Consider the following 23,292-nt stretch of genomic DNA (forward strand, 5'->3'; position numbering starts at 1 on the left):
AATATTTTTCTTCATTTTCAAACAGATGAACTGGTTTTCTGGGTGATAGATAGATAGATAGATAGATAGATAGATAGATAGATAGATAGATAGATAGATAGATAGATAGATAGATAGATAGATAGATAGATAGATAGATAGATAGATAGATAGATAGATAGATAGATAGATAGATAGATAGATAGATAGATAGATAGATAGATAGATAGATAGATAGATAGATAGGTGGATGGATAAAAAAATCACAAAAAAAAGTTAACAGATGAAAGTGGCATGATCTCGCCAATAGGTGGTGCACTTTACGTGTGAACATTCAAATACAAATCTGTTTGATTTTGTTGGAGGAAAAACGCTAAATAATTATATTTGCAGTCTCGGTATTGAATGTGGTTTGTCCGTAACTGTGATTAAAAGAAGAATTGCCATTTCTTTGCATTTGTTGCATTCTTTCCCGCCCAGATCAAGGGATATCCATTCCCCACCCTTCCCTTTTCCACTAAACATCCCAGATTCTACTAATGGAAACGGACACCGTGGTATAGTCACTCCATTTGCTTGAAAACCCGGTCGTGTTTCTATGTTAATATTTCATTTAGACTAACCGCGCGTGACGTTTAAATGTATCCGTCTCTTTATGTCCACACACACTCATTTACACCGGGAATGTACTCGCCCCCTCCGCTGAGCATGACGTCATGCTGGGAGTGCGCGCGCTCTTCACGCTACTTTTCGAACACGTTTACGCGCTCACGCGGAGAGACTTCAGTTTTCCGCGGACTGCTGGCAGAAACGCCACGGATGTAACCAGCCCGTGTTTTCTTTCCTGGACATTGTTTTTCTCTCGCGGACGGAATATTACTTTGTGAATACAAAGATTTGAATTGAGAACTGATTGAAATGGAAAACACGATAAAAGCGGATCACCGCGGTCTGAATCTTCAAACCAGTGGATTTTACTGTGTATTTATATCAAATTCATAATTTATTACTCCTCAAAAGCTTTGCGAAGTTACTCCAGTTGTGGGACATGGATCCAGTTGCGAGGAAAATGATCTCGGAGGAGCAAAGCAATCAGTTAAACAAGCAAGCTCTCGGGTTTCCTATTGGGATATTAATCCGGTCCCCGAAAAAGCGTCTCGCAACGTTGGGCAGGAAACCAAGCAATGGCTCTCTACAGTAAGTCATGGTTTAAAAAGTAAAGGTAGACCTCTATATCAATACGTGTTCAATCTTCATATTAATGCCGGACTGATAGAAAGCACCGAGATATTTAGGCTGCTAAATAAAGCAAAGACCACATCTTTAACACAGGTTTTAACATCTAATTAAACCAATTCAATCTGAAGTCATGGTCCTCCTGGAATAACTTGTGAATTAGAAATGTACTTGTATTCTGAACTATTTAACTTTTAATCATGTCAAGTTTATTTCTATAGCGCTTTTCACAACAGACATTGTCTCAAAGCAGCTTTACAGAATTTAACAGTGAAGATGAATGATGTGTATTTATCCCTGATGAGCAGCCATGGTGACTGTGGTAAGGAAAAACTCCCTTAGATGTTATGAGGAAGAAACCTTTAGAGGAACCAGAAAGAGTGTGATTATAGTCTTTAAACAGTACAGAACACTGGAGAGTGAGAACTAACATGAGTACTGGAATGTAAGATTATGAGTAATGATCTATCTACAGTCTTATACTGTCATTTGTGGTTATAAAACTAGGAGCTACTGAGCAACTCGTAAAATAGCTCAACATTTGCGATCATCACAGATCCAACACCAGCTTCTCCATGCCAGAGCCTTTAAACACTCAAAGAGGTCCAATGTCAAAACGCCAATTGGCACTGGTACGTTTCTAGATGGTTTGAGATGTTTGCAGGGTCGGCATCTACTTCTTTAAAGGTCCACAATCTTTATAAGGTGGGACGTGACTGGGGCTGGAGCAACCTCAGGATGCCTCAGGATGGGCATTTCAATCATCAACAATATCACCAAGCAGCTTTAATCATATCCAGAGGCAATCCTTATGGAGCAAGGCAGAGGCAATGGTGGCAAGGAAAACTTTGCTTAGATTATGCAGTAGATAGACACTTTGAGAGACACTCAAAAGGCAACCCATCCTCCTCTGGATAGTACCGGATAGGGAGACTGTAACTCATTGCTATACTGGATATGAGATTGAAGCAGTGCTCAATGTGCTGGAAAGTGTTTAGGTGATAAGAATCACGGTCTTCCTTTGATTTCGCTTGATTTAAGTATCAAGTCAATAATATCAAGGTAGAGTTTTTAACTGTCTAATGGACACTTCTTAGAAAGAGGATATGACAAGGCATATTTTGGTGTCCATAATGCGAACTAATGGTTTTTTTAAATGTCACAATATTTTCCTTATCACATGATACACTCCATTTGTGTGACATATATAATGTGAGTTCCCCCCCCCCCCAAATCTACTGATTTTCTCTCGTCATGAACATAAGATTTTATGATATAGCTCTTTGCCCAAGTTTCGTACTGTACACGTATAATTTAGGGAGAAATAGGGTTATTCACTACTGGCTTTGAAAACAAAGTGCTCTTTCAATGATAGAAGTTCTGCTTATAGTTTCAAGGAATCTGTCTGTGGAATGCTATTTTTTTTTTTTTTTTACCTGGAAGCTGTAGAAATGAACATAGTGGTAGAAAGACTTAAAGGGTAACCGTCTGCCTCATTTGGGTTTCTAGATCCAACACGTCTGAATGCACGACCCGATCTGCTGAGAGTGCTGGTGTCAGGCAGCCAGCCAGAAGTAAGATCCGACGCCACAACAACAAGTTGGCTACAGTGTTTAACCGGAGTCCACTTCTGCAGGACAGCAGACCTGGACACCTTGCGAGAAATCTGGAGTTAAAAGATGACCCCACTGAGCTGTCCAGTCAACTGTCTGCCCCAGGGATCTTGAAAATATTTGGTAGTGATATCTGCCAAGGGGCTAATTATAAGAGCGTGCTGGCCACAAATCGCTCCAGTGCCAGGGAGCTGGTTAAAGAGGCCCTGGAGAGGTAGGTATTTCTTTCCTTTTATACATTGTTGATTACAGAAAAGTTGTGACTATGGGTAGATTTGCCATTGCATGTGTACCCCTAGTTCAACCTGGTTTACTGTCTGTGTAAAATTGTACTCCTATTTCATGCCCAAGATAAGCTGTAGACCTATTGTGCCCCTGTCCTAAAAAAATATACTATTTAAGATGAATAAACGAAATGTGTTTTCGCACAGTTTTTCGACTGGGTATTTTGTCATATTAGATTTTTGCATGAGTGAATTGTTTTCTTTCATAGATACTGCCTTGAAAAGGAAGATCCAGATGCATATATCCTCTGTGATGTGATTGGGCAGACTGGGATAGTCCACCAGTGGCAGACAGAGTGCTTGCGGGTCATTGGTGACAACGAGAAGCCACTCATACTGCAGTCCCTTTGGAAACCCAAAGAAGGATTCTGCAGAAGGTTTGAGATCCACAAAAGAACAAATATTGAAGACCGCAATGCCAAAGACAGAGATACAATCACTGCAGGTAATCCATCAGAATGCCTTCAGGATTTTTCTTACGGTTAGAGGGTACGATTTTGCTACAGATAATCCATCCATTTAAACATGAACCATATTTAAATAATTTAGGGTTAAGTTTCAACTATTGCCCCCTTGCAATCGTATGATTTAAATCTGTAGACTCTTTGCTACTGCTCATCTGCTAGTTAATGTTTGAACAACTGATGCATACTGTTTTAGGTATTGTAATATCTGTAAGAGTTAATGAATAAATATTCAGTTAACCTTGAGTTTTTTTTTTTTAAATATTCAGTTTTATTTTTCACTGCATTGCTCCACATTTGTCACCTGTTATTATTTGACAGGGAAATAATGGCCGATGTACAGCACACAGCAAAAAATGATAAATTGTGTCAGCTCAGTATTTGAATCAACAGCAATACAGTACTGTGCCTATGGTGTTATAACTGCCATTGTGTTTTAAAGGCTTCTAAGGATAAAGTGGGCAAGATGTTCTCATAGTATAATAATATTCTTGCATGTTAATAATAAATGTATATAACAGTCTGATAGTCAGTACACACATTTGCATTTTGGATACTGGTTTACTCTTTAACCTAATAATTGTTCAATGCAAGGAAAAGTGTTGCAGAACGGTTGCACTGTACATGCACATGCAGAATTACCTCTGGTGTGAAATAAGGTTTATATGCAAATCCAGTTGTACCTGTTTTCTGTTAATTAGATTTAATGTTTTAATGGTGACTTTGATAAAGTATCTGGATAATTTTATGATGCTTTTTGCAATATTTGTGTGAATATTGCTTGATATGGATTCTTTTTTTTTTGTATGCACAAACTGAATTCTGCTGAATGCAGAGAATACTTGAATAGCGATTTCATCAGTCGTAACAGGAAAGATGGACACAGTGTATATCTTAAATATTTCGGCCCATATGAACCAGTCTGAGCATTCTCATTTTGCCTGAGCACCACAAACCTGTCTGCTTTCCTATTCCTGTTTCCTGTACTCTGGAGAATGTTTGCCCCTGTTGTCTTTGGCACAGACCTTAGGCTCCCTGGTGGAGGAGGGACCAGGGAGACAGAGATTGTCACCACCGGCTCTGTGCACAACAGTGTGTACTGACGCCCACTTCCACAGCTGATAACACCCTTGGTGTGAAAGCATAGCCTCTGAACATTCCATGGTTCTTAATGGCCCCAGGGTTAAGCTGAATGGGGTTTGTGTTTGTTCAGTCACTCATTCACACACGGATTATATTAGGTGGAAGTAAAGAGAACTTTTATAGATTTCCTCTACTTCTCTCACTCAAATTGGTATTATTATTATTGTTGTTGGTAGTTTCTTCAAACCTGCTCAGAAAATAGTAATGCTGTAATGGTGCTTTAGTTTGATTTCCTCAGATAATCTTGGCCAAGCTGAAATGTCTGTTTGGATTTCCTCAAACAACAATAATAGAGTAAAATGATTTTTAAAGATCTGATCATATTTGACAGGTTTCTACCCAAAACCTCTCATTTATCTGAAATATATTCAGTGATTTGCTTCAAAGTGTTAGAAAGGAAAATCACTACCTCTGATCCAACCTTTCCCTGTCTTTCTGCTATGTTTTACTTCAGGCCTCAATGCTCAAGTCCGAAACCTTCAGAAAGTACATTCAAGAGTCACATCACTGTTTGTGGATGGATGCAGTGGAGATATGGACAGTGTCGGTATCTGGAGGAGCCTTAGCGACATGGACATTTCTGCCATGGGAAAGGAGGCCTGTAGGGTTAATAAAGCAGGGGCTCTGCAGGAGGATCAGGAGGCCGACTTTGACAGGCACTGCCTCAGCACTGAGAAGGAAGAGACAGAGAGCAGTGATGACAACACTCCACAGTATTCTATCCACCCTCCATCTGATTTTCCCTACTTTCTGCTCCTTCAAGGTTACAGCCATAGACAAGTAAGCTTTCATTTTCACATTTTTGTAAATCACAATGTACCATGTGTAATGGCTGACTTCAGAGGTATCCATTTGTTAAATCAGGTTGTAAATTTTTCTATAGCAGGAACCTCACTAAATTAATAAAAATGTTTTCTATCAGCAAAACAATCTATAGATTTTGACCTAAACTTTTGACTAGAAAATCCTTTAAAAGGTTGATATGAAAAGAAGCTCTTGCGCTTTTGACTTCAGGAATAGCAGAATGTATTTCTCCGATTAATTGCCACTGCAAACAACCACTATGCAATGGGGGTAATGAAAATATAGCAGAAACCAGCAGATTAATACCATAATGACTAATAGCTTGAGTTCATTGTATGACTGAACCAAGGGTGGGAATGTTGCATGTGATGTCTGAATGAACTAAGCCAACAGGCATCTGTAAGGAATGCAGGTGATAGAGGGCTCCTGGGTTTCACCAATCTCTCTGGGATGGAAAGCTCAGCTTGAATCACAATGGCTCCCACCATAATTTTTAGTCACACAAACCAAGCTGACTTTTTTTGGCAGAACTCATGAAGGGAATGTTCTCTACGTGTTGGATGTCATGCCAAGATCTAACAGATTACAAGTTTCCCAAAGAATGAATAATAAAGCACCTGCACAAACATATTTTTACCCTCTTCAAGCCAATATCCACTACTCCATTACTTCCTCTTTGTTGTTTAAAGAGTACAAAGCAGGATTAACTTTTTACTATAAACTTAACCACCTATGTGGTTGCTATTAATTTGTTTGTTAGCAAGTTAAGCGCTGTAATTTCCAGACTGAAGCTAAGCCTACTTCCAGATGAAGGAAATAGTCACTGCACTGTTTGTTCTTCATAGTGAATGCTGCTGAGTATGCAAAACAGTGTGTGGGTTTGTGTGAGTTGATATGGGTGCGTGTTGCTCCGAGAAACTGGTCAGAGTTACTTTTTAACACAAAACTTATTGGCCATGTATTCATGCTTGCCATAAAGTGTATGTTTGACCTTGCTGAATTTGTTATACTATGATTTAGTGTGTGTGTGTGTGTGTGTGTGTGTGTGTGTGTGTGTGTGTGTGTGTGTGTGTGTGTGTTGTCTGAAGGCTGATCTTACTGTAAATAAGAGTTAACATTCCAGAAGGATAAGCCACACTCCTACCTGTAATTTTGTTGCAGGTAGCCTTAAGTACTTAAACTGAGGTCAGTTCAGTGTGGGACACTAAATACACGATGAGATCATTTATGAACAGTGTTATGTGATTTATGTTGTTAAGATGTGATTGATAGATAGATAGATAGATAGATAGATAGATAGATAGATAGATAGATAGATAGATAGATAGATAGATAGATAGATAGATAGATAGATAGATAGATAGGCTATAATTTCAAGCTTTTTGCAGAAAGTTTATATAAAAGTCTTTTGGATCTGGTTCTCTTTAGGACTTTGTGATTTACCTGATGAGTGGAAAAAGCTGTGTTTTTGGCTGTTGTCCTGGACATGGTGAAGATGGAGAACAGCTGAAGGTGGATGTGGGGCTTTATGCCCCTGATGTGCTCCCTCAACACTGCTGTGTGCAACACCTGGATGTTTCCAGAACCCAAACTGAGTGTAGCAGGAGAACTCCAACCCTGCTAAAGCCTCTCAATGGAGCTTCTGTAACCCACAACGGTGTGCAGTTGAAGGGCGAAACTGAACTTTTTCCAGGTGACCTAATAGGCTTGGGCCAGCATTACCTTTTCATGTTTAAGGACCCCACAGCATCTGACATTCAGTGCTTACCTACATGGATGGCCAGTCTTTCTCCCCCAGCTTCAGCCTCATCTTGTAATTCCAGTAGTTCCACTGTCAGTAGGCACAGGACCAGTAGGAGGGTCCCAACCTTCTGGAGGGATGCAGACAAGAGGGTGCTTTCTCTTAATTATGAACTGCACCAAGAGGACCAGGTGCTGGAAAAGATTCTCACCATGGTGAACCCTAAAGGACCAGAGCCCAAGTTTATTCCAACTTTCCTGCTGTGTATGTGCATTCAGCATTCAGCTGCTAGATGGGAAATGGCAAACCTCCGTAAACTGTTGTTGAAAATTGCAAATCAAATCCAGCTTGCCATGTGGGTGAGTGAATTTATAAAGCATAAGAAAACCTCAAAATTCACTATATGTTGTAGAGGGAATTTGTATGCTTTGTATTGTAAGTGTTTCATAACATAGCATTAACAGCATAGAACAGTAAACTTTAGCTTTGTTTTTCTTTTCTCTCGCAGGAGAGGACAAAAGAGGTTACAGAGCTTCAGACAGACAAGTGAGAGCTTTTTTATATTTTGCTTTTTAATCACTGCTAGAGACACATTTCCTAAGCCACTGTTTTGCATTCATCATATGATTAGAGCATGTGCCTCAGTAATACATCAGTCTAGCACAGAGCTACTTTTCAGTTTTAATCATTTACCATCACAGGTAAATTAAATAGACTTTTTGGTCATGTCTTTTCTTTTAACTAAATAACGCCTGTGTCTCTTTAAATGCAACACAGGGTTTGTTTCTTCACCCTTTTCCTTTTTTTACTGCATTCAAACCCAATATACAGCTCACTCTTCTATCACGCCATCAAGGCTGTATTTTACTACTCACCTATCTTGATTTTTACTGTGTAGTCTACAGTAAGTTGGTGTTATGAAGGTACAATAGTTTTCTTGTTTATGCTGCAGTGGCACTGGACAGCAAGAGATGGAGGCAATTTGTCAGCAGAACATGGCTGAGCTGATCCCAGGTCTGCAGTCACTTGCGTTATGGATGACCAACTCCATTGAACTGTTGCATTTCATTCAGCATGGGGTGCCCCTGCTCCTCCCATGGACACAACAAGACGAAGAGCGAGATAAAGGTAATTTTTCCTCCTATTCCTAATTCTACCAACCCCTCTTTTTTTTTTTTTTTTATAAAAAGATAAAAATATACATTTTACATGAATAAATTCGAGGGTTTAAAAAGTACATGTTTTGCTTACCTTCCAGATTCTAATTGTACAGTGCAATTGAGAAGTTTTTATTATTTTCTTTTTTACCATTATGCTTTTTTGCTTTTTTTATTGCTTTACTTGAAACAGTCTTCCTGGTTATCTTAAAAAACATTTTGTAGAAACATTTATAATACTTTCCTATTGATGTGCATTGTGTGCCCTCAGTTTTGGCAGTTTTATAGAAATATTAGGTGTAAGAAGAATGCCAGCATGATAGTCGATTGGTTAAATTAAAACAGAAATGAGCATGAGTTCTGCTGGTTTGGTAATAAAACCGCATGACTAGGGACACTGTCACATGCATTAAGGAACAGTGAAATGGCACTATCGTTTACTGACAATTCTACTGAAATTGTAGTGTTTGATTATGCATGTTGTAATTTTGATAAGATACTGTTGCACTAATCTGGTACTAAAAAGTGTTTAATATATTGCATTTTATAATCTGAACCTGTAGGAATTTTTTTCTATAAAACTAATTCTATGTATGTTGCTTTTCATAGAATTGTTAAATTCTCAGATCTTGTCTACACGTACTGCCAGTGAGGAGGCCATGACTGTCCTAGAAGAAGTCATCATGTTTACTTTCCAGCAGACTGTCTACCACCTTACAAGAGTAAGCCCACACTCATACACAAAAAACTTAATCACTTTCATGCTCATACAGACCTTTCTATTTGCCATTCTACCTTAAATCATTTACCACAATACGTCCCATATAGCCAGATTGGATAACAAGACACTGCATAAGTGTGTGAGATTTTATCTTTTTAAATGAAAAACAAATGCATATTGTCTTTAATACTTTCAAGGTTATAATTAATTGCACAATATTTCCTATATTCTACTTTCACTTTCATATTACATTCTATTTTAAACAGAAATTAAATTAATTCATACTCAGGTTACTTTTGTCAGTATTGAATGAATATTGTTATAATGTTTAAAAGTTAAACATACTTAGCAGTACCTACAGGCTAAACAAAAAGTACAACAAACTCCAGTTCCATGATGTTCAATGTTCCAGCCACACCTGCACTGTAGTGAGAAACACTTGCTTCAACAGGACAATGGAGTCTGGTTCTGCCTATACAGCCACACAAATACCAATCCTTAACAGATGCTTCCTGGAAAAGATTTTATTTATTGCTGAAAACATGAGCACCCTTCTCTAGTACAAATGTGGCTGCAAAAATTTTTTCTATGCTGCCTGTTCTCTCCAGAGTGGTGAGACATGTAACATGGTGAAAGTGAACAGGAAGGACAGAGTGGCTCATCAGTCGTGTGCTTTTCAGTTAATGGGGAAGCAGCTGTGGCCTGTGAACATAAAGCAAAGCGGTGGCTTGAGTCTGTTTCCTGCTCAAAAAGAGTTACAGTCAGTATAGAAAACTGGAAACAATTACAGTGCTTTGTGGTTAATGGTCTCCTCAATGTGACAAAATGTAACTGATATAGCTAAGGAAAATTAGGCCTGCTTCAATGTAGTTTTAATGTGTACAGACAATTTGAGTAAAACTGGGCTTAGGCCATATTGTATAAACCAGCTGCCAGGATATTATAGTGTTAGTAATTTCTGTCAGAGATGTTCATATTGGTGATAACACCAGTAAGAGTGGTTACAAAAAGTTGAAAAACATCATATATCACATGCTTGTATTTTTTTTTTTTTTTTTTTTTGCTGATTTACCTAAATGTACCCACTTCTCTTTTGATCTCAATGTAAGTAGTGTGTCAAGTCTAGCTTTATGATGGATGATACCTAAAGGGACAGAAGGAATCTAGAGTCAGTGTGATTTTGATAGCGTTCAACCAGACACTGGTTGTGCTCTTGTAGTGCTCTTAGACAAAGACAAAGAAATTTGGCATCAAAGAGGAGGTGATGGTTTATACAGAGCTATGTATAAAAAAAAAAAAAAAAAAAAAGGATAATTAGGACACTGTCAACTATGCTTTATTGTGTTATTGTCACAGACAGGCTAAGTTTCCCTCTCTATCTTCGGTGTTCTTTGCAGCAGGTCAAAACACTACTTTTAGAAATTAATGGGATCAGAGTTAGAAAAGTCTCAAAAACAGACTTTTACTCAAGGGTTTTGTTATAGGCCAAGCCAAACCACTATGTGCGATACCCCCTGTGTTTAAACACAGAACTTCCCTTCATGTTTCCTGTATACTTTGAGATTTTCCTCCCATGGGAACTATATGAATTCTACTTAGTTTCAATCACTTTTGCTGCTGCATGAACAAAATACCTCTAGGGTTTCATTTGTTTGTCTGCCATTAACTTTGTATGCTTTGTTTGCTACAATGACTGTTATCTTTTATCTGTGAATGTAATCATTAGGTCAGTGGGGTATGTACAAGAGGCTGGGAGTAGCATCTTATCTTGTCAACTCCCAAGACTTTTAGTGGTGCTAACAATGAGCTGTCGTGGCTGAGACATTTCCCTGAGCCGCCCCAATCTGAACTCTGAAAGGAAGCTTGCTTGTGCCATGTTTCCTGTGGGCTAAGATAGAATATACAATGCCTGGAGTAGATTTGCATCATATTGCACCGCTGAGAATTGTGATATAGAATTATCTGGTACATTCAGTTTTAGTACAGTTATTTTTTTCGATTGTTTGTATGCTGTTGTTTGACTGTAACATTGGAGTTCTTTAGTTAAATTCCCAATCCTTTCATTTTCTCTGGCAGCAGCTCTGACTGAATGTCAGGTACAGGGCAAATAAATTCATTTCTTTAGTTACAATGTACACAGGGACTTACATGGCCGATGCTCCACATTACTAGATAATATACCAGATGTTATACAGCATGAAACTGTATCCTCTGTTCTCTTGTATTTTTGCAGAGATTGTATTCAGTGTTACCTGGATTGCTCGACAGTAACCCTTTCTCTGAGAATGCACAGTTGCACATGCCTGTCGGTGTCAGCAATGTCCTGGATGTCCTTAAGGAGGCTTTACAGCTGCTCAACACCTTTGAGGTGCACTCAGAGATATCCTCACAGCTCATGGCCTATCTGTTCTTCTTCACCAATGCTTCACTCTTCAACATTTTAATGGAAAGAGGTGAGCTCTGTCTAGTGCACAACATTGTTATAGTCTGTTATAGACTGTCATAAGACTAATCGGTAATAGCTAGGTATTTTAAGATTTTAGGTACAACATTGAGGCAAATGATAAATTTTGAGTTTTGACTGTGTATTTTAGGGTTTATTGATGCTAATTGTTTCAGCATAAATAAGCGCGTAAGTGTGTGAGTGTTTGTACAAGCATGCTTTACTGATCCCCGAGGTGACAATTCTTTTTATAGCAGTATCAGGCACATGCATTTACAAGGACACATATAATCATACAACATGTAAATAATTAGAGAAAGTAATGAGGAAAAACAATAAGTAATGACTAAGTAAAATGATAATAGTTGAAAAGTGGAAGTGAATGAAGAGACATAACCAACTGACTAGTGTCAAAATAAACAGTGATCCAGTGAAAAGTATTTATATGTAAATTTGGATCTTTTTAAAGGTTCAGGAGGTGGATTTTACCAGTGGTCCAGAGGAGTACAGATCCGAGCCAACCTAGATTTGTTGTTGGACTGGACCCAAAGTATTGGATTGGGCGACCTGGCAGCAGAGTTCTTCCAAAAGCTGTCCTCAGCAGTCAACCTGCTGGCCACCCCTAAGGAGAATTTACTACAGGTCAGAACTCATGCACTTTGGGTAAAAATAGGTAGAATTTAGGTTTCACCTAAATGAACCATAAATGCTCTAGTCCATGCGATTTAAATTTATAAATAATATGAAAATTTACTTAAAATGTCTGCTTGTTAGTAGTTGGCCACTAATCATATTTTAGGAACCCTACTTCAAGTAGATTTTATAATCACTAGTACAAACCTCTTGAGTCTTGTGTCTTGTATATACAAAGATAGTCACATGCTTCACTGACCATGTAGCACCAACGAAGTGACTCATTTATGGTTTGAGTCATAGTATGACATAATGGTGTGGTTAAATCTGATAACAAAGTTTATACATACAGTGTGGAAAATAAGTATTTGAACACCCTGCTATTTTGCAAGTTCTCCCACTTAGAAATCATGGAGGGGTCTGAAATTGTCATTGTAGGTGCATGTCCACTGTGAGAGACATAATCTAAAAAAAAAAATCCAGAAATCACAATGTATGATTTTTAAACTATTTATTTGTATGATACAGCTGCAAATAAGTATTTGAACACCTGAGAAAGTCAGTGTTAATATTTGGTACAGGAGCCTTTGTTTGCAATTACAGAGGTCAAACGTTTCCTGTAGTTTTTCACCAGGTTTGCACACACTGCAGGAGGGATTTTGGCCCACTCCTCCACACAGATCTTCTCTATTTCTGGCCTGTCGCTGAGAAACACGGAGTTTGAGCTCCCTCCAAAGATTCTCTATTGGGTTTAGGTCTGGAGACTGGCTAGGCCACGCCAGAACCTTGATATGCTTCTTACAGAGCCACTCCTTGGTTATCCTGGCTGTGTGCTTCGGGTCATTGTCATGTTGGAAGACCCAGCCTCGACCCATCTTCAATGCTCTAACTGAGGGAAGGAGGTTGTTCCCCCAAATCTCGCAATACATCGCCCCGGTCATCCTCTCCTTAATACAGTGCAGTCGCCCTGTCCCATGTGCAGAAAAACACCCCCAAAGCATGATGCTACCACCCCCATGCTTCACAGTAGGGATGGTGTTCTTGGGATGGTACTCATCATTCTTCTTCCTCCAAACACGTTTAGTGGAATTATGACCCAAAAGTTCTATTTTGGGCTCATCTGACCACATGACTTTCTCCCATGACTCCTCTGGATCGTCCAAATGGTCACTGGCAAACTTAAGACGTGCCTGGACATGTGCTGGTTTAAGCAGGGGAACCTTCCGTGCCATGCATGATTTCAAAACATGACGTCTTAGTGTATTACCAACAGTAACCTTGGAAACAGTGGTCCCAGCTCTTTTCAGGTCATTGACCAGCTCCTCCCGTGTAGTTCTGGGCTGATTTCTCACCTTCCTTAGGATCATTGAGACCCCATGAGGTGAGATCTTGCATGGAGCCCCTGTCCGAGGGAGATTGACAGTCATGTTTAGCTTCTTCCATTTTCTAATGATTGCTCCAACAGTGGACCTTTTTTCACCAAGCTGCTTGGCAATTTCCCCGTAGCCCTTTCCAGCCTTGTGGAGGTGTACAATTTTGTTTCTAGTGTCTTTGGACAGCTCTTTGGTCTTGGCCATGTTAGTAGTTGGATTCTTACTGATTGTATGGGGTGGACGGGTGTCTTTATGCAGCTAACGACCTCAAACAGGTGCATCTAATTTAGGATAATAAATGTAGTGGAGGTGGACATTTTAAAGGCAGACTAACAGGTCTTTGAGGGTCAGAATTCTAGCTAATAGACAGGTGTTCAAATACTTATTTGCAGCTGTATCATACAAATAAATAGTTAAAAAATTATACATTGTGATTTCTGGATTTTTTTTTTTAGATTATGTCTCTCACAGTGGACATGCACCTACGATGACAATTTCAGACCCCTTCATGATTTTTAAGTGGGAGAACTTGCAAAATAGCAGCGTGTTCAAATACTTATTTTCCTCACTGTACTTATTTTCTTATGACTGAAACACACTCTGAACACTACTCATATGACAATAAAAATGGCAAAGCTAAGACGAGAATGTATTGATGTCATCTGACTGATACTCTAGAAGGCGTGCCGTGGCATGTTGTTTGTGTAGTTTCTCATAAAGGCTTGGGAAAATTCGATGCGAGTGATGCAATTAAATATTGCTCATGCAGCTAATTTATTCGTTTCTCTGTTGTGAAAACAGATCGGAAAGAACACTGACGTGGTGAAACAACACCTGAATTAAATACTTTACAGACACTAACATATAACAGTGACGTGATTTAGTTTAAACCTGTTTCTTTTGTAAGTGTGTTCAAGAATTTTAGGAAGTGATCATGTTTTAAAGGACCACACAAAAGTTACAGTGTGTCACCAGGACACATCCGTGCTATAACAGATTTACAGGGGTTGTCAGATTGCTTTATTTTCTATAAGGAAGTGATGGCAGTGAGGTGCCAGGGTGGGGAAAGAAATGAGCTCATAATGTGATTGACCTCGACTCTTGTGTACTGTATGTAAAAAAAAAAACAAATGACTAATCGTGTCCTGACATTTAAGCTCTTTAGATTTTGTTTTACGGCCTTAGGGCATGAATCTGGGTGGAATGTCTAAAAAAAAAAACAATTATGTTACAAATTCATGAATGATGCTGGCCTGAACCTTTTGTACTCATTTAACACCTGACATAACCTGTTAATGTTTAGCGCAAGACTACATTTGCAGGTTGATCTATGCCATCTCACATGTCACTGAACATAACCCAGTATTGCATATCAGCAGAAGCTGACTTGCTGAGCTCAGAAAAAAAAACAGTTGAGTGGGCCAGTTGCTAGGAGGTTGACTTTAAGTGTTCCACCCATGTAGCTTGGGCATTTTGTGGTTTGCCTGTAATCCAGCAATCTGCTCTACTACTTACACTTCACCATTTTCCCATCTGCTTTTCTAAACCTGCCATCCGTTGCCACTCTTTAGCAACGATTTGCTGAGATTTAGACAAAGCTCCTCTTCGTTCTTCTGCTGTTTAAACTCTATATATTAGAAATTACAACATTCTCAACATACACAAATCTCAGTCCTAAACGGACCCTAAACAGCATATAAAATTAAACACATAGTTGCTCCTAAAACAGACAAAGGAAAATACCATCTATGAATTTATTAGTTACTTAGGCTGTCAGGTATAAGTACTTACCATTTACGTTCATCTGAAAATGTAGGTACTCAATTATTTATCTACAATTAGAGCACATGATTAAAGCTTCTTCACAACAGTCTCCCTTCTGTCTGCTGACTGGCATTAGTTATAGGGAGTTTTTTCCTCAAGAGACCTCTGATGAGTTGGCATGTTGAGGCAACTTCTCCTCACAGAATTGTGCCCCAGTCATCACCCTGTCTGTTTTTATTCAGCACAGACCTCTGAACACTCCCTAAAACTTTGTGACCTCAATTTGTTTTGTGTCTTTGTGCGAGTTGTATATGGCAAAGAAAAATGTTTGGGTGATTGCAGATAAGCAATAGAACATTGGGAGAAGGAGAGGGTGGTAAATAAAATGGGTTGAATGCTTTCTAAAGCATTGTTCTTAATTTCACATTCTTCATCTTCATGTATGTCTGTATGTAGACCTCTTGGGTGTCTCTTAGAACTGAGTTCCCTCACCTTAATCCAGCGCAACTTCACCATATGCTGAGAGAGTACAACTCAAGCAAGGCCTGCCCCTTAAGCTGGTCCCCCTCCCCAGAGGAAGCAGAATCTGCACTCCAAACCTGTGAGTCCAACAACACACACACACACACACACACACACAGAGAACTAAACTGAACTGAAACTCATACAAACTCACTTAACTGTGTGTTACTGAACTGTTACAAACCTAAACTCCAACACACACTCAATAATCATTTCAATTCATACACATTAATGTCTACAGCACCACCCATATTATCATATAATTATATTATATCTGTTTACATGCTATTTTTCACACCCCTCGATTGCTGCTCCTGCTGTTTTGCACAATATTGTGTTTAGGTTTACAAGTACACACTTTTATACGTTTTATACGTTTATAGTTCTCTTTTTGTCCATTGTACTGTATAACATATGTTTTGTGTTTAGTGTATCTGTCCTACACTGTCTCGTATTGTCTGTTTGCACTGCTTTTTGTCTTGCAATGTTTGCACTAGGTTGCATACGATAGGACAACTTATTTTAGTCCTTAGCTCTGTGTTCTGTTATGCAGCTCTGTGTGATGTAGCTCTGTGCTGTTTTATGTAGCACCAGGGTTCTGGAGAAACGTTGCTGCGTCAGCTATATGGTTGAAATGACAATAAAAGTTTATTGACTTGACACACGCAAACACACACACCTGTGCCAATGTGGTCTAGAATGCTAAGTGCCAACGGACAAGGTCCTGTTTCTCTTGTGTTTTACTTAGTCACTCTTTGTACTATGTGATTTTTCTTTCAATTGGGTGCCTGATAAGCTAACTCTGTCATTGTCTTTTGGGGTGGCACATTGCTGATGTCCCAGAGTACCTCTCAGAGCAGTACTCCACTGGTATTTATGTATATTAGAGAAACTGCTCATTTTCCATATTTGTTTTTCTTGTCCCTTGTGTACGAACATGTAATCATCTTCAGAAAAAGTCATAAAAGCCTAGGAAGCAACAAAAACTCCAGTTTAGCTAAGACTCGATACCTTATGCCAATTACATATTTTATTGTGTAATGCAATCATTATAAGTTAATACATAATTGATTATTGTTAGCACTTATCCTGATCCTTTATTATTTATAATCTTCATTTCTAGCTGAAATTCTGGAGAGCTTTGACAATCATCCTCCACTCATCCTGCCCAACAGCAACTTTCACTTGGAACTGGGGAAGACTATCAAAGAGCCTGCTTTCTTGTCTCATCTTAAGAGCCTGCAGGAGTTTATCCACAGCCAATCTATTAACCAAACACCAAATGAACTACATTCAGTGCAGGTACCGCCTACTCTTCAAGCTTTTTATAAATTTCACGCTGGGATGTGGCCTGTAATTAACGTGCTTTTTACATTTTCTCCATTAAACTAGGACAACAGCAATGACCCGATGAAAGCTACACAGATAAATTCCCCATTCAGCTCAGAAGTGGAGTGCCACGGGTCTACCAAAGCCACCAGTCCAATCACTCAATGTGGTTTTATATCAGAGTCTGCCTCACCTTCTCAGCTCAGGGGCTTACACAATGCTCTAGGTTCTTATAAAGCACACTTATCTCAAAAGCTAAAAAGCCTGGAGCTCCAAAACAGCCTGCCTGGGGAAACAGACCTGCGCTCACACAAGAGTCTGGCCTTGGACCCGTCCTGCTTACTTACCCCACCCAACACACCCCAAGCACTGGAGCTCTCTGAACTTGAGGCGAGTCTACAAGAAGAAGCAACAAACTACGCCAAAGGTAACCAATTTCATAGCAACTGTACACAACTTATACAATACATAGAGCTCTGAAAAATTTTATGTGTGTTAGAAGACAAGTAGTTATAGCAATTTCTTAAATCTATGATCTACACAATGAGGACAGGAATACTATTGCAAGAAACCATGAGCAAGCACTTGACCTCAGCCCTCTGCTGGGTGAACAATTTATATAAACGACTTAAGGAATGGTTTCTTCAACATTCCTCTCGGCACACTTCTCTATGGATAACAAGCTGGACTGGAAAGAGAATGCGTGAGGCATGTTCTCTCGGTGGGGTGTGCTTCAAGTTCAAAGGATGGGCCATCTCCTCCCCAGGTCTATTGTTTTTGGCAGCCAGAGTGGTGAGGTCACGCAGAGATGTGGGGGGTGGATGCAAATGTGGAGTTTTGTATGAACTGGCTCTGATTGGTGTTATTTTTGAAAAGGCAAAGAGGAAGGCATGAGGAATGAGCCTAATTAGCTCCTGTCATCATGGGTTGGGCTTCTCCACCTCTTTGATTTAGTGCATTCCATCACATTAGGACCAATAGTGTGCACAACAAGCCTTGGCATATGGAATCGGTACATGTGGCACAGGTGTTCTTGTAATAAAATTTTTAAAAAGAGGTGATATATTTAATAGATAAGTCAGAATTGTTCCTTTCTGTGTGCTTGGCGTTTCAATAAAACTTAGGTTTTTCCAGTAGGTCATAAAAACCTGAAAATTATAGGCCATTTCCACAACACACATTTAAGCATTTCATGTCTGTGGATGCATTCTCATGAGCAGTTTAAGCTCTGAGGTTTAAGCTCTAAAATCTGATGGAGGAAGTATGTGTCTGTAAACTTTCAAAAATAATTATTGTTCAGACTTTATCAGCACTAATTAGGTTTATTATTTATTGTGCTAGTTACCTCAAATATATAGATATGAATAAACAAGTTAATAATCTATTTACTTATTTACTTGTAGACTGACTCTTGATTCCTTAAACTAAACATAGGTACCTGTTTAGCACCAGTGATTTCTTAACACGTTAAAGCTATTTTGGTAGTTGGGTTAATCTTATAATCTGAAGTAAGATCTACAGAGAGGTGGTGATGTCAGGAGAGAAAAGAGCAGTGGATGAAGCGTCATGGGAATTTACAGTCGAGTTGCTGGGTGGAATCTTAATCGGGACAGCCATTGTTTGGGGTCCTGGTCCGGGGTCTGAAAGGTTTTAGGAGGTGGGGTGTTACTGTTGCTGCTGTGGTTGTGCTGTGATGGGGGAGGTACGTCAGATGCACAGGAGAGCATCCAGAGAAAGAGCAGTTTCATGCTCTTATGTTGTGAGCATGTGATCATTGATTTGAATTTTTTTATGACTTTTGAACCGATCTAACATTTTGTATATTAGCAACTTTTAACACAAATTAACAAATTTAACAAAGAATACTTCCAATAAAATGAAAATGAAGCTATGAGCTTAATGTAATGACGTCACCTCATTCCAGTCTCTTGACAGAAAATTAAAGGCTGTCTTTTTTTAATCAAAGGGTTTACATCAAGACAGCTGAAACAAATTACAGCTGATGCATTGCTAGTTAAACATTAAAACACATGAAAGAACTGTAATGTACCTATTTGTGATTGTGCTATTTTGTAGAGGATGTTCTTAGAAGAAATGGAGATGGAATGAAAGCAATAGAAGAGGACAACAACCGAGATGAAGTGTTCACAGTAGAAGTGGCAAGAGGACCTCGTGGCCTTGGCCTAGCAATGGTGGATGGACTGGTGAGGAAAAAAAACGTTTTCCTGTTCTGTCTTCTTAAAACCCATCCTATTTGGCAATTGTTATATCTTTTACTCTATAAGTTCGGTTGCTATGAGAAGGAGCAAAGACACAATAGGGACAACTAAAATAAAAAAATCCTTAAAAATGTGCATGAAAATGACTGCATTACAGATTTCTACTGAATACTCCTGCACTAAAGCGTACCTTCTGTATGCTAATGTCTGGATTCTGGTTTGTCTTAATACATCTAAAATGTACTAAATTGTCTGATTTCCTTTTATAATTTAAAATTTTGGCATTGGGAATGTGGTTATAAATCATTGCTTATAGCTGAAACTTTTATTCATTTTTCAAAAACAGATTTGATATCCTAGCAGCATAATCTTACTGTAATAAGATCTTTTTATGGCCTGCTACCATGTGTAGCCCTGAAATCATAAATATCCTATTATCTAATTACCTTCATGTCATTAATACTTTATAACTAACTTTGCTGCCCTTTGATCACCTATGTTATGTTTTTGGTATAATTTTTTTAAATAAAGGATAAGTAATCTGATGATGGAGACCCCCTGGCAACACAATAATTAAATATCTGAGTCTTTGAATTCTGAGCAACTCTGTGTAAATCTTGGCTGTTCAGCAGCTGTTTTGCTTAAAACTAATTGCTGTCTCCATTCGGTTGCTATAATGGTCTCATATGTATGAATCTATAGGGATACATTGTTTAGGTTACTCACTCTGTTTGAGATAGCTCATGCAGGAGTATTGCTTAGAGGTGTGTGGTGGGGGCCAGGCTTTAGAGGAAATTGCTCAACAGGAGGTAAATGGCTTTGTTTCGGCCTTGCCAAGAATCTTTTGAAATTACTAATGTTCGATCTTGATTTAGTGAGGGGGTCCCCTGCTGTTCGCAGAATGTCCAGTCATTTGGTGATACATGCAATATATTGGAGACAACGATATGACCTGCTGATGACTCTTGTTTAATTTGTTTGCGCCTATGTTGTGTGTCATCCAACTTTAGAAATCTCCACTGGGAATAAATGGGATCTACATAAAGTCAGTGGTGCCAGGCTCGCCAGCTGATCAGTGCCAGAAGCTCAGGCTTGGTGATCGTATCCTGGCTGTGAACGGAGTCAGTCTTGTAGGCATGGACTACCGGGTGTAAGTATATTCTCGCACTTACTTACGCAGCCAACACTGTTTATTGGAAGCATCTTCACAAAAGTTGTTATATCGAATGTAATTTTTGCATTGGCATGTTTAATCAGGAAGATAATAAGCCTGGAAAGCAAGACACCAGGTAATAGACAGGAAACACAAAGTAAGTTGCAGAAAGCAGGTCACCAAAAGTGATTAAAAAAAATTCCATAATAATATCAATATAACAAGCAAGAATTTCAGCCATTCTTGTCAAATTGAAATGAATCAAAAATAGAAGCTACAAAGATTTCAGTTTGAGGTTTCACTATTTTATGAAGCAGTTCCTAATGCCTAGTTTCCATGCAGTAAAATAACACTCATCCTCTGTATCTGTTTTTTTTTTCCTAGTGGCAGGGAGATCATCCGAAATTCAGGAGATTCTCTCCGGTTGCTAGTAGCCAAAAGTGAAGTCAGCAGCAGTGGCAGAATTGCCAGCACCAGATGCTAAATCAGTGGGAGAAGAAAATCCTGTTTCCACTGATGGTTTTCAGAACAAATTCTTGGACTTTTTGTTTCTTCTAGCACCAAAATCACACACGTAATTTATTTTCCAAGCTGCTTTGGTTTTTAAACCAGTTTTACTGGGAGTATGTTAATACAGTCATAGTAAATACAGGCATAGTAAATACAATATTTATAAGACAGTTTTTTTATTTGGACGTCATTTGTATTTTTGATCATTTCTACTTACACCAATCAGGCATAACTTTATGACCACTGACAGGTGAAGTGAATAATGCTGATCATCTCTTCATCATTAGTCATTTTGTCCTCAAAGATGATGTGTTAAAGGCAGGGAAAATGGGCAAGCGTAAGGAGTTGTGCTGTGTTCCCGGGCTGCAGTGGTCAAAATCTTCAAAAAGTGGTCAGAGGAAGGAACAGTGGTGAACCGGTGACATGGTCATGGGCGGCCAAGGGTCATTGATGCACGTGGGGAGTGAAGGCTGGCCAGTGTGGGTCCGATCCAACAGACGAGCTCCTGTAGCTCACATTGTTCAAAATGTTAAGGCTGTTAAAGCTTGATGGGCCAGGACCGTTTTGGCAGCAAAAATGGTCCAACACAATATAAGGCAGGTGGCCACATGTTATGCCTGATTTGTGTAGATGCATCTGTATACCAAATAATTTAAAACCAGTGTAGTGAGGTTCTTCATTAAATGCGTCAAGTTTCAGTTTGGCCTGAAAATGGTTCTGTATGCTGAGATTTTATCCTGATGTTTGCATGCTTTTTTATACATTTTTATTTTATTTTTTTTATCAGTTACCAAAACACGTATCCTACCTATGCAGACAAATATACATAATATTATAGTAATGAAATGATAATGAAATCAATGAAAAAGAATGTTATGTTTAGTATATGTAAGCCAAAGTCTGGCTTGTACCAAGTGCTGCTTTTAAATTGTTCTGGTCAGAGCAAAGTATTTCTATTGAATTTGCTTAAAGCCATGGATCCCTTTTCCATGTACCAGTCTTGTCTGTTTCACAGCAGACATTAATGAGCATTATGTGATTCATTTATTAGTATTTTTTTTTTTCAGTGCCAGAGGAACAGTGTTAAAATCAGCATTATTGATATGAAAGAATTTGTGATATTTATGTTCTTTTTTTATTCTATGTAAAATGTACATGTAAAATAATTATTGCTTGTTTTTAAAGTGCTTGAATATATATTATATATAAAAAAGATGTCTTGATTTACATTTACATCTGCTATGTAGTTCATGAAGTCAGAAACGCCATTAGAGTCTTGGAATACAATTCTAACCATTTCAGGCTATCATTTTCAACTTTATGGTATGTTTACATTTTTGAAAAAGAGCACTCCTGGAGAAAACACCCAGCTCTGCTGAACCTATTTAGCCCCGAGATGGTTCACGAATTAGAGAGAAATAAAGTTATGCTCCACTGTAGGAGCATGAAAGAGGATTACAGCCTTGTGCCTTTCCAGTGGAGATTTGGAGAAGAAGTGTGCCAAGGGTGTGTCTCCCTATGCTGTACCATTTATAGAACCTTGTGGTTTCCACCGCATCACTCACAGCTTTAAGCTCCCGTTACACCACGTGACTAACGTACCACACTTCTGCAGAATGCTCTGAGATGGCGATTATACAGGCTTTCTGTTTAATGGCTGCCTCATGGGTATCAGCAAGCTGATGGTTTGTAGTTTATATCAGTGTACTCTAAGACATCAGATTAGAGTAAATTATTAGATTAGCCTATACTATTTAAACAGTGTTTAAAACCTCCATTTTTAGTGACTGTCAGACACTTGCATTTTAGTTCCATTAACACCACCACAGTTTATGATCCATCCATAAGTAATATTTCCAGATGATAGTAAAAACTCAGGCAGTATACAGACAATAAAAAGTCCAACACAATGGAAGCAGCCTGACACCCATTGGAGGAAACAGAAAATTTAATCTATATTTACTTTTTTTAAATTAGTAAATTGATGTTTTCATTATTAGCTCAAAGATTCAGGCTCTCTGGTTAAATGCTTATAAAGAACTACTGTCTATACTAAGTTTTATATGTTTTCCCCATATCTCCTGCTTGAGTTTCTTTTGGGTGCTCTGGTTTCGTCCTTTGAGTTCCTCTGACCTCTGGCATGGAACGTTGTAATGGACTTAGGAACCGCTGTGACCCTGATCCTAAAAGAATTATGTCACTGT

The 23,292-nt window shown here is 38.7% G+C and overlaps 1 protein-coding gene across 1 annotated transcript; it reads left to right on the plus strand.

The window, feature by feature from the left end:
• The first annotated feature begins 517 nt into the window (after nucleotides 1-517).
• radil2a (Ras association and DIL domains 2a) lies at nucleotides 518-22,272 on the plus strand. Its single transcript, XM_083565624.1, has 16 exons — nucleotides 518-1,176; nucleotides 2,725-3,042; nucleotides 3,322-3,557; nucleotides 5,174-5,499; nucleotides 6,952-7,623; nucleotides 7,773-7,810; nucleotides 8,217-8,392; nucleotides 9,031-9,143; nucleotides 11,376-11,595; nucleotides 12,055-12,227; nucleotides 15,812-15,956; nucleotides 17,001-17,179; nucleotides 17,270-17,633; nucleotides 19,283-19,410; nucleotides 20,436-20,575; nucleotides 20,963-22,272. Exons 1-16 carry the CDS (start codon nucleotides 1,028-1,030, stop codon nucleotides 21,060-21,062), a joined length of 3,477 nt encoding a protein of 1,158 aa, XP_083421750.1. The 5' UTR covers nucleotides 518-1,027; the 3' UTR covers nucleotides 21,063-22,272.
• The last annotated feature ends 1,020 nt before the right edge of the window (nucleotides 22,273-23,292 follow it).

The sequence above is a fragment of the Silurus aristotelis genome (genome assembly GCF_946808225.1).
Source record: "Silurus aristotelis genome assembly, chromosome: 17".
Classification (NCBI taxonomy): Eukaryota; Metazoa; Chordata; class Actinopteri; order Siluriformes; family Siluridae; genus Silurus; species Silurus aristotelis.